This window comes from Lissotriton helveticus, chromosome 8 (genome assembly GCF_964261635.1).
Source record: "Lissotriton helveticus chromosome 8, aLisHel1.1, whole genome shotgun sequence".
Taxonomy (NCBI): domain Eukaryota; kingdom Metazoa; phylum Chordata; class Amphibia; order Caudata; family Salamandridae; genus Lissotriton; species Lissotriton helveticus.
Window position 1 is genome coordinate 1,613,021,005 of NC_136069.1, and position 13,203 is coordinate 1,613,034,207.

The following is a 13,203-nucleotide window of genomic DNA, read 5'->3' on the forward strand; positions in this document are numbered from 1 at the left end:
GCAATGGTTGTTTTGCCATCAGAAACACAGCAGTCCATGAACTTCTAAATAAAAGGCAACTTAGTGGTGGGCATACAGAACATCTTCCATTTTTGGGAGACATCTCATTGCTTTCCATCTGTTAGTGGGGTCCTAAACCCTTAAACATGGTGATGTTGCCACAAAGAGAGCACTACTGCATTGTAGAAAGCTCTCCTGACTGATTGAGTTGGTGAGCAGTTGTATTTTAGTGTTGTGGAAGCTCAGTTACATATCATCCAAGTTCTACTTTTGATTCCAATGTCATTGTTAATTTAATTGTCACACCACCAGAGTATGAACATTTTTTTGGATGCCTTTTCTTAGAAGAATTCTGGGGTAACATTTTGGGTTATGCATGTGGAGCTCAAGTTAATGTAATTCTCTAACCTTTACTTGGTCTTTGTCATTTGGATAATTGTATTTTTATTTTTCAGATAATGAAAATGGGTGAATAACCATATAACTTTTCCAGTTCATCATGACCACATTTAATGGAAGTGGCTATGACCCAGCCGCATTTATCCTGATAGGATTTCCAGGCTTGGAGTCTTCTCACACCTGGATTGCGATCCCATTGTGCTGCATGTACACCTTTGCCATCTTAGGAAACTGTGCAATCATGTACATTATAAAGGTGGAGTCAAGCCTCCATGAGCCCATGTACTTGTTTCTAGCAATACTGGCTGCCATTGATATACTCATATCATCTAGCACAATGCCAAAGATATTGATCCTCCTGTGGTTTGATGTAACAGAAATTTCTTTCAATGGCTGCTTGGTGCAGATGTTCCTGATCCATTCATTGTCAGCGATGGAATCCACTGTCCTGCTGGCCATGGCCTTCGACCGCTATGTTGCTATATGTAATCCACTGAGGCATTCATCCATCTTGACAAAGAAAAGAATAGCAATCATTGGAATAGTATCTATCCTCAGAGGTTCTATGTTCTTCGCCCCTCTACCCGTTCTAATTAAACGATTGCCATTTTGTAGGAGCAAAGTTCTTTCCCATTCCTACTGTGTCCATCAAGATGTGATGAGGCTTGCCTGTGCAGACACAACACCCAATATTGTCTATGGTTTAGCCGCTATTCTCTTTGTCATGGGGGTGGATGCACTGCTGATTTCCTTGTCTTATGTGATGATTCTAAAAACAGTGTGTGGGCTCTCTAGAAAGGAGAGCTGGAAAGCATTGAACACCTGCATATCCCACGTCTCCGCAGTATTGATTTTCTATATCCCGCTGATAGGATTATCTGTAGTCCATCGATTCGGTGACCCCTCATCTCCCACAGTCCATATTGTTATGGGGGACATTTACCTCTTTGTCCCCCCTGTTCTGAACCCTGTAGTTTACAGTATCAAAACAAAAAAGATAAGAATGAAGATTATGAATTTGTGCCAACAAAGAAGATACATTTGTTTCTGAGACTTCAGACCTCTACTATGGAGTATTGTTAATCTCTAATAATCAAACAAAATCATGTTATACAAAGGTTACATGCCTGGTTTTGTCATCACATATAGTGCAAACTGTGTATTTCTCTGTGGTGTTATGGATATTGTGTTTAACAGACAGTAAAAGTAGTAAACTACTTGGTGGATGTAAAATTCTTCATTGGATTGAAATGGGTATCACAATGAAAGATGCATAAAAACAAATACAACTCAATATATCACAGTTATATCATGAAATATACAATCAAAATACGGAGAGAAGGTCGCAGTACCTAACTAAAACACAATAAACATTCTCGGGCACGTTATCAGCCTGAGAGCACAAAGGTGTCATACCAAGTTAAATATACGAACGTTTTCAGAAAAAAAGATAAAGTGCATAGCCATGGTGTAATGAGCATTAGCACACAACCAGTCACCCATGGGAATGTTATCTCCCCCTCCCCCCAAAAAAGGACACACCAGTTATAACAACAAATGAAAAATATAAATCACACCCAAGCACAAGTGAAATGAAATTAAGGCCAAGCCTCATGCAATTTTGGCAGTGCTGCCTAAAACAAACCTACATTCACGCAAGTGCGAGCATCCCCAAGCATGAGGAGGGACAGCATTGCTGGCCTTACTTGGTAAAATGTGCTGCTTTTAGGATAGGTATCAATTCAGAAACAAATTCCTCCTGGGGAGAGTGTAGTAAGTAGAAATCATTACCAAATGTGCAAACGGTCTGGGACTAATTCAGTGCCGTGGTGGCCCAACTTTCAGGAAAACTAACTTATCAGGGGCAGCTCCTCCATAATGGCGGAGGGGCTCCCCACCCCTGATAAAAGATAAGAAAAATTATAATAAAAGCATTTTATTATCATTTTTTTTGTCTAACACATGGCAATACAAATCTTCAGCGCGGCCCAATCCTGTTGAACAGGCGTGAGGATTGGTGGGCCCTTTTAAGTGAGCATGTGTGATTGGCCAGGCGTCCTAGGCCGGCCAAACACACACGGGCACTTACATTTCTCTAACCCAGCTGTGTTTCACAGCCAGGTTGGAAAAACACCCAAGGATGCAATGCACTGTTGAGCAGCAAAAAGAGCACTTCCCTCACACTGGGAATAGTATTCCCAGCATGAGATAAGCACTGAGATTTTGCATCTAGAAACCTGTGCAGTCGGTCGGAGTCCAGGATCAGAGGAGAGAAGCAAGGCGGTGGTCGTCGGGGCAGCAGGTAAGTGGAATTTAATTATTTTTAGGTGTGCAGCCCCTTCAGTAAGGAATTAAAGCATCCGCCACCTTTAACTAAAGGCAAACATTCTGAACCTGGACAGGACCTGGCGATGATATGCATTATTAACTCAGGTCAGATACCGCTCAGGGGAGTGTAAGGTTCTTATCAATAACTTGAGACTGGAGGGTATCATTATGTCTCATACTTCTGAAGCATGTTTCACAAATCTTTCTTGCAAGTTCTGGCAGCACATCAATGGCAATGGGTACAATGCCCATTTGGAAGGAATTGTTATCACTTGTTCTATTGGACACTTCACTGGGCGCCTCAGGAGGCATTTTAAAGGTATGATGAGTTGAAAACGGAAGTCACTTCTAACTAGCTGTAATTATTCTGCCTGTAATAAACAAGGGCACCAGAGGTGGTTCGCTGAGCGCCTGAGTGCACATGAGACATCAACTTTATTTTATGCTAGCATAATCATGTAATATTAGATAATGCAGAAAACTACTGAAGTTTCACACTAGTTGAATGTGTAATTAATTAATCTTATTCCTCCTTTCACTTGTGCTAAAATATTTTTGGAGTGTTTTAGCCATGCCATAAATATAATAGTATTTAGACTCCTGTGTTCATACCAATATGAAAATAATATTACATAAACACACTGAACATTATGCTTTCAAAATATATTGTGAAGTAAAACATACACAATTTTGTGCTCCAGTTTTATTGGAGGTATGTTGTATTTATTTTCTCTTCTTTCCATCATGTCAACCATTTCACCTCCTCTTCATTCATGCCTTCTGTTGGGGCACCTCCCATGGAATGAGGTAAAAAAGTGAAGGTATTTTAGAATGCATGGATGTTTTGGAAGGAAATGTCTGCTACCCCACAAATGAAACCATCTTTACTTTAATATTATTTGAGAGGAGAATGACTGAATGAATAAAACTTTCTGCAATCTCCTGACGTATCTGGTGACTGAAATGTCTTTGACTATTCCATACAACAGGTGGTGCTGCATTATGGAAGGAAGATTGATGTAGTCATGGGACATTCCAAGAGATATTATAGGAAGCAGGGAACTGCAGAGGTGAATCAGAAATCTGCTGTTCTATTGAGACCGCTAGCAGCAACCAGTGACTTTGAGAACATTTGTTACACCCAGCTATTAAGAGAACACATTCTTATAAAGACTACTGACCTGATTACGAGTTGCTTGTAATAATTATCAGATGTGTTAAATAACTCAACATTACCTATGAAATGTAACAGAGGAAAACAAATGGTATTTACTGTATGGTGCAAATTTTGAAGCGTTAGACATTGAAATCTGCTTGTTATTCCCTATGAGCTCGCAATAGGTGTTATTTATCTCACCCGATGCATAACGTACCTCGTGATTTCATTGTTTATCAGGGGCGATAAATGACGGCTCAACTTGTTATCAGGCCTTTAAAGTGAAAAGGTTCAGTAGAGACCGTGGGCAGGATCTAAGCTTACTTTGTCTTTGGCTTTAAAAATTGGTAAAAGTGGTGAGATATCTGTGAATGTGCTGAAGAGATTAGAGAGAAATCTACATCAGAGGCTGCATCAGAGCAAAGCACCAACAGACAGATCAAAGCAGATGCAGAGATAAAACAAACTAAAAGGAGTAACATTAATTAATGTTAGAGGTATAGTGTTCAACATGTAGTGAACTCAACATTGTGTCATGTTGCTGATCAATTTCTATAGCAGAAGTAAGAAACATTTCAGAATGGGTGAGTGGTTAAGTGGCAATACAAGAATCTAGGACTAAACCCTAATGTGATTTTCCATCTGTGTTCAGATAAGAAATGTGAAGAGTTAGCTATATGTATAATAGAAATTGATGGGAACATAACAGTGATTTCTCTAAAAATGAAATGAAAAGACCATTTGTAAAGCGCATTGGCTACCCTTAGGCGTCCCAGCGCTGCAGAAGCCACGCCTATCGCAGAGCCGATGAGAGCTACTCTGGCTTGTTAAAGAGCAGGGTTTTTAGGAGTTTGCGAAAGGTGAGTATTTGGGTTCTGATCTGAGTGAGAAAGGGAGGGATTTCCAGAGCTTGGCGAGATTATGGGAGAATGAGTAGCCTCCACATCTAGCTTTCTTGAACCTGGGTATTACGGCAAGGAAGGAGGACCCTGATCTGATCTGTCTGGTGGGATGATAGGCGGGTATCAGGGGACAATTGATAATCGGGCCTGTTCCCTTGAAGGATCGATGCGCAATGCACATTGCCTTGAATCCTATCCTTGCCCTCTATGGGGACTTGCAGCAATGTGTCAATTTTCTTAGACATAATGAAGTCATCTTGGAGCAGAGACATCCAAATGTTCACCAGATGGACTCAACTTTGACAAGGTAAAATGTATTTTTTACATCTAAGTGTGTTTGTGAGTCCCGAGGGTATATTCCAATTAAAAAGGATGCCACCTAGCCAATGTGAAATCATTATTTCAGAGGAGCACTAACGAGACCCTGGATATGATTCCAGGTACTCTGGCATTTCAAGATGACATTCTAGTTTTCTACTTTATGGTGGAAGCACACAGGAGCAAGACATAAATATGGTGAAGGTTTTATTACATCTTTGAAACAAAAGTTTTAACTCTGAAGCTTGTTAAGTTCACCTCAGGCTGCTCTAAATGTTGAGTATCTTGACCATTATGTCTCAAACTGAGCTTCAAATCAAAGGTGGCTCGTGTCAGAGGTCAGAGGCAGTGGCAGCTGCCAGGAAGGAAACATGGTGGGGCAATAATAAATACATTTCTATTAAAACATTCCTGCTGCTTTGCCACCTGCCGCCTTGGTGCTTGCAGCTCATCTCCTCATCAGAGGCTCCTAGACTCACCTGCGCCAATCCAGATGCTGCTCTCGTTCTGGTAATACTAGTGGGCTGGTGTTACCCTTCATGAGGGACTGGGAGCCTTTACCAGCTTCTCTCGACGCACCAGCCTGGATACATCTAAGTGTGCATGATGGTTTGCCATCCTAAGACAGCCAGCCGAACCTTCATGTGCACTTGCAATGCCCACTGCTGAAAGTGTCCTCCATGCTTGCCTTGGCCCCGCCCCCAAGACTTTCCTCAGCTCCTGTCATTACAAATAAAATGATAATAATACTGCTTTAGCATTTTATTTTACATGATTTTATGTTGCTGAAGCAGGGGGTGGTGCTCCTCCACCACAAAGGAGGAGCTGCCGCAAGTCAGAAACATGGGATCTCCAAGTGGGTTTCTTGGTTATTATCTGTGAAGAGAGGACCAGTGCTTAGAGGAGACAACACGGTTCCCATGTTTGACTTGAGGGGAAGCAGTTCGACTTACTTAGTGGTCCTTGGAAGCATATAGGCATAGATATAGCTGGTCCATTTACTTTTTGGATTAGAAAGGTGTTATGCCATTGTAGCAAAGGTAAACAGACTTTTATGGTCCAGCGGTTGACTTATCCAAACCCCAGCATCAGATGAATTTAAAACAATTGACCCTCCGAGATTTGGGCCTAAGGCAGATACTATATGGAGGAGGGTGGATGAGTAATTGAAATGTTACAACGTGAGGCTAACAACAGCGTAGAAATGGCACAAGCAAAAAGGGCACATGTTCAACCATATCCCTCAGACAACATTAATCATGTAGACCAAGGTTTTAGGTACCAGAGTTGCATACAGAGATAGTAAGGCTGAAGACGTTATTGACTAGGTTAAGGAAAAGTCTTGCCATCAGTCTAAATATCAACAATAGCAGCAAGATGGTACTGCCTAGCACCAAGATTCTCCTGTTAACTTATCATAAATATGTTTCCCAAAATCAGTGTAATTTAAAAGAATGTTGCCTTTTTTACTGTTTTGTTAGGTTTTTAAAACTGCAGTGAGTATACAACCACTTATTTTATCCCAAACAGTGCATTTTAGTATGGCAGAGCTTAATGCAACATTTCAAATAATAAACAGTAATTATAGGTAACAGATTTATCCACCTGTAACTATGGAAAAAATGATGATAGTTCATTACTAAGTGCATTGCAATTATGGTATTGCATTATACAGCAAATAGCCATAAAGCTAAGACACATTTGAGAAAGTATAAAATAAAATAATCTTGCAAAAAGAAAATAGAAATGACCTGTGCAGAACCTAGGGCCTGACTCTCCTTCCCCTATTTCCCAATATATATGAGTCAGTCCATTTTGTGAGTAGGTCTACATCCCTATTGTGTGCTCAGAGCAGTAAAGCATGGATGTATGGAACCCATGTACCTTCAAACAACAGCAGTTGGTCATTCAGGGCCTTATTTACTAGACCAGTGTGCTGCTGGAATGTTCCTTTCTATGATGTTTCAGTGACGAACTGGGCTTACCCATATCTACAAGGTCACATAAAGTAACCCTGCATAGCTTTTCATGGCCTCGTAGATGTGATGTGAGGCAATGCAATGCAAGTTACTGTGTTGCCTCACAATGCGATGGGTAGGCATGCCATGGGATTTATGGTGGGTGTAAACCTGGGTATGCATCAAAAGCCTACGGCTCCCAAGTGGGGGCATAGGGGAGGTGCAACGAGGAGAAATAACAGCATACATAGAAAGAGGAACTAGTCTCCTTTGATTATTTTTGAGGATGAAGGTGTCCCTTCCTACACAAAAACAATCATCACTACAATAAAATACCTTTGCACCATGGTGCAAGGATACCTGTGCTTTTTGCAAGGCAGCTGAGCACCGGCACAGTAAAAGAGGACAGGAATGCATTGCATCTCATAGATATGGTGCATTCCTGCCCCTCTCTTTTGGCGTAGGGCAGCACAGCAGGAATGCTTGAGGCACTGCTCTATGCAAAAATATAGCAAATACGCCCCTCAGTGTGAAAATCAGCAATTCATGAACTGCCATTTGACCCAAATATCAGATTTTCAGTTTCACTGAACAAAGCAAAATTATTAAACATCAGATTATCATTTTCTGAAATTACCCTTAAAAATACCATCTTGCTATTTTCATTCAATGCTCTCACACCAGCACTTAATTGTCAGCACCGGCTCTAGTGACAGTCCATCACATGGTGGCACAGTCTGTCTAATTTTGAGATTAGCACAACATCAGTGTTTACATCAGTTTTTAATAAGTCAATATATATTAAAACAAAAAAATAATACCTTTCACTTACACCATTATCATAGCTGTGGAAGAGCTGCAATAGTCTGAATTGTCACACTTGTAGGAGTGTGACGCCAATAGTTGTATGGTAATGTCATTGGCAGCATGAGCAACTACTAACCATCACACTCCTGTCCCAATTCAGACTACTCCAGGACCCCAAAGTTATAAGAATGGCTTGGGTGGCAGGTTTTAGTCATTTTTAAGGATATTGAAAAAATAAATAACTGTTATTGTGCTCACCTCTAAACTAATCAAGCATTGCCACCATGTGGTAGACTGTCATTCATGTCGATGTTGACAATTAAGTGCCAGTGTCCAGCGTCGGAAACCACCAGCTCAAATTAGCACTTCCAAGAGAGAATTACCTCAAGGAAAACAAGAAAGTACCATAAAGCAGCATGCACATCTCCTTCACCGCCCACCTGGAGGCAATAATGCAGAATGAATGTGGAAGCCAGTGGTCCAAGAGACTGCCCAAAAACCAAGGCCCACTTGGCCTCACCCCAAAGCAGACATCCTTCTTGTAGTCCTCCCCGAAAACAAATGGAGTTCAGAACCCTCAGTGGCAAAGGCGGAAGAAATTACAGATCTGACCTACCCGATGATGAAGGCACACAAGGCTTGTTGTCCTTCCTAGCAGAATCATAGCTGGTAGGAAGGGAATCACAATGACAAAACGCAGCAAGCTAGCCTGGTAGATGGGTTGTGCCCTGTGGATTTTAAGGATATGAAAAACCTATGGCTCCTCAGAGGCTGAATGTAGGATATTGAGTAAAGATTAATTTATTGTTTCAAATTCTTCCTGGATAGGACATTAGGGACAACATGTTGATGAACCACCACCACATCAGTAAACACAAACAATGACCCCCAACTCTCCCAAGAGCTCCGCAGAGGTGATGGTAATGAGGGAGCACAAGGATCTTAAAAAACAGAAACTTCAAAATACTTCCTCCACTGTTCCAAATGGCAGAAGCTGCGGAATTCCCTAATGCCTTCTTCCACCACATGAGGTTGGAGGAGTAGGGATCACAGGACATTGAGGATAGCAGGTGGATCAGGGAAGAAGAGTGCAAATGGATCCAAGAATCCCACAAGCCAATCCAGTCCTGCACACAGGCCAGAGGGGAACCAATCTTACTCGCATGCGCCCCACACTTTGAAGGGGGCCATGAGATAATTATTGTGCACCACCGTCTATCCCTGTTGAGTGCTCAGCTCCAGTTAGATGATACACTTCTGGCTTGCAGTGCTCCCACATGCAGAAAGACACCTGTCCCTGTAGAACACAGACATAAAACAGGAAAGGTGCTTGGTGTAGAGCCATTTTGTGGCTCCTTGCAGAGCAAGAGAGGAGATGTTTATGATAGGTGCTGGCACTAAAAAAGCGAATGAAAGGGGCGGAATCAGTGCCACAGGATGTAAAGAGCATTTACCTTGACAATGAGTAATTATTTTCCCAATCCACCCTGTAATGCCTGATTTCCCACATCAGTTCCCCCAGTGGCCCCACCTTCATATTGCAGGTAGAGTGCCCTGGTGATACCCTACGGACCAAGTTGTAAACCTGCTTCAGTTATTACATTTTGTTACTGGCCAGTTGAAATTACAGGCAACCTTCTAAAGAAGTCCTCTGGAGTATGGTAGTATGTGACTAGAAGGGAAACAGTATTAGGCATGAATGTAGGGAACCCTGAGAAGAGTGGGGGCACACTATAGAAGGTTCATGTAGGAGGAAGAAATCACCTGTGTGGAACACGTGGAAGAGAGTGACCAGAAATGAGACAGAAATGGAGGAGGTACTGACTGCTTTCATAGAAGAAAATGTTGTAAAATGACTAGAAAATGTTTTTTATTAAAAGACCCAGCCCAAATGTACTGTGATAAACAGTAATCATGATATATAATATGGTGAAATATAATAATCTAAATAAACTGATATTCAACTTTGCAAGACGAAAATATTAATCGTTGATACAAAAAATTAGATTTCATCTGTTATGTACCTCGAACCAAGGTGGAGAAGGTGAAATATTGTAATGTGTTGGGGGATTTATTGACATCACTCCCTAAATAGAATTTGCACACTAGGGGGTAGATCTACAAGGAAATGCCGCAGCATGGCACCGCAAGCCCTTTGGCTGTGCCACGCTGCAGCACTTCCGAAGCACAGGAATGCAACATATTTACAATAATATGTTGCATTCCTGTGCTCTCCCCAGCGCTGGCACACAAACTGCAGCCATGCACTGGCACAGGCACCCTTACACCATTGTGCAAGGATGCCAGCATCATGGGGAGATTGTTTTTGTATAACAATCACTACAGGGATTTTCCTCTTTCAATGCGTGCTGTTGAATGCAGAACACTTTGAAAGAGGAAAAAACGAGGAGAAATTAAAACATTTCTCCTCATTGTACTTCTCTACGCCTCCCTTAGGGAGGTGTAGCTTTGACACGCATTTCCAGATTTATGATTCCTCGTAAATCTGGAAATGTGTCTCGTTCCATGGGTGTTGCGTGGGAACACCCACAGCAACACCCATGGAATGCCCCTTCCACGCAAAGTGCTGCATGTGAAGGTGTCATATTTACAAGGAGAGGAAAAGTCACGCAGGTTGACTTTTCCTCTCCTTGTAAATATGGAGAAGTGAAATGCGTCTCCAGGATCTCAGAAAAAGTGACGTACAGGTGGCACAGGGGGGTTGTAAATCTGCCCCAAGGATTTTAAGCTAAATATTTTCCTTTGGGTTTTGCATTTTCAAACATGCAAATAAAAATCCTGAATCCGACCCACTACCCATGCTTTGTGTATGGGAAATTGGTTAACTCATGCAGGCCTATATTTCACCCATACATATTGCTTCTAAAACAAATAGCTGCTAGTAGTGAGGCAGAAACATATAGCAACCATGGTGGCAGGTGTGTTTACATCCGGCTGCCTCATACTGTGCAGTCGTGCCAGCACTCTTGGAGGGCTACTATATTCGGATGTAGATGACTTTTCCTTTTAGAGGGAGGGAAGATTGCAGAATGTTTCCCTTTCGTAATACGTGTATTTTTTGCAAAAACGACTAATATTATGCAAAATTATTGTAGTTATCGTTATGAAAACTGAACAAGAGACCTGTTGTAGTAGAAAATTCCTGGATCAGTTTTACAGTCTGTGAAAAAAGCCAAGGATGCAAAAACTGCACAGTTTGGCCCTTAAGTGCCAACACATTTACCCATTAAGCACAGAGTATGCCAGATTTACTAAAGGATTGCATTGCCCTTGCGTCACCCAAGGTAATGCAAGGGCAGCATAATCCTCAAGCCAGATTCACCATGTGATGTCCCTGTGTGTCCTGGTAAATCTGGAGTCACACAAAGCAGTTAAAGCCGCTACCTTGCATTACTTTGCACTAGGACGATATTACATGGGAGGAGAGTGGGTGTTCCCACTCTTTGACCCGCTATTTTTTGGTGTATTCCCAGATTTACTAAGAGTGGTAACCCTGGGAAGGAGCCATAATTTTATGCCTTCCCGATAGAGGTGCGGTGAGGGGAAATTAGTTTATTTATCCTCGTTTTCTCGTTCTTCATGTGCTGCATTCTGTAGCACACTAAGGAAGAGGAAAAATCCTATAAGGATTATTTGGTGTCCCTTGGAAAGATCTTATGTGCTTTCGGAGCAGAAAAGGAGGATGTTTGTCTTATACTCCTATGCAAATTTTTGGGGGGGATAATCACATTTTTATTATTTTTAAAACACATAAAACAATTCAGCAGATACACGGAAATCATTAGTTTGAATCCATTCTTAAAAGCAATGTAACCCAAAATCACGACCTTCATAAAACATACACAGACGGGATATGGGACCAGGTTAATCAGGACCCTCCACATTCCCCAGCAACTTCTCCCACACTCTACGGTATTTCTTAACCCCTCCCATGCTCGTGATGGAACCTTTCCGTCACGAGCCTCAGGTGGGCTGTGCTGGTGATGGAACTCTTCCGTCACGGCTCGCTCAACGCGCCTGCGCGGCGCGAATTCCGCGCCTGCGCTGACGTTCTAAAGAGCGGGTGGGGCCGTGACGGAACCGTTCCGTCACACGCACAGCTAGCTCCGCCTCCCCCTTAGCAATGCGGCAGAATAGCCGCCGCAGCGAAGGGGTTAACGCACCCCTTGGCCATGTAAAGGACTTTCTCCCGGGTCGCGCACCAGTCCACCCCTCTACGCCACCTTCCCAGGTCAGGTGGGTTGGGGCTTTTCCATCCTATGTAAATCTTTATGGTAGAACCCACATGCAAAACGTTTTCTGCTTGTACCAGCAAAGAAGTATAAATCTGCATGGGAAAGTATATGCATAACTGTTGATGCTGCTGCACAGCAGGATTTAAGAAAATAGCTCAGCTCTATATTTTCTGTGTCTGTCAAGACTAGACTCTTTCAACACATATTCCTTTATGGCAATGCACATGGATGATGACCATCATAGTGAATTATGGGGCACGTAGGCAAAAATTTGCTCACTGGGGTCAGTTTTAGAAATGTATCAAACAAATGATAGCAAAATGTAAGAAGTGATTTTCCCTCATACGAAAATTAGTTCAACCTGAGGAAGAAAATGATGGCAGAAATGTGGAGGGACAGGATGACTCATTCATGTTGGTGGAAGATTCCACAAAACACACAACTGCCCAGCCACACTTTATGACCACAGTAGCAATGATTCATATTCCCTACAGAGACAATCAATGGATGAGGATGATGGCCAACAGCCTCATGTGTGATCCTGCAGCCAGCTGTGAGGCCACGACAGATGCGCGTCCCAGTGCAGGCTCATAGCTGGCACTGAGAGACATTTGATGGCAACCATGCATCGTTGTCGGATGGTATAGCAGAAACTCCTCAGTTGTTTGATGGGTTTGAGGGCTCCATGCTGCAAGTTCAGCATCTGCAAAATAAGCAGCTGAAAATAGTGAACAAAAAACTGAATAACATGCAGCAATGCATTTCATTTGGCTTCAATTATCTGGCCTATCAATTGACAGATATCAAAGCAAAGATGAACATTAAAATTGGATCACTGACATAATATCGACGACACAAATATCGAGATACACAAATATCGAATCAAAAATATCGATTGACAAAATATCGACTCCCTATCTTCAAACAGGTAAGTACCAAAATATCGACTCCAAAATATCGACTTACAAAAATATAGACTGTCAAAATATCGATTTTTTTAAATGTCTTAAAATTAAGTTAAAACTAAAATAGTAATAAATATATTTAATATAAACTTAGAAATAATTAATAAAAAAATG

General features: G+C 41.8%; 1 protein-coding gene across 1 annotated transcript; it reads left to right on the forward strand.

Annotated features, from left to right (window-relative positions):
• The first annotated feature begins 499 nt into the window (after positions 1-499).
• Positions 500-1,450, forward strand: LOC144773967 (olfactory receptor 51E2-like). The gene has a single exon (XM_078659016.1). The coding sequence runs from the start codon at positions 500-502 to the stop codon at positions 1,448-1,450; it is 951 nt and encodes a 316-aa protein (XP_078515142.1).
• The last annotated feature ends 11,753 nt before the right edge of the window (positions 1,451-13,203 follow it).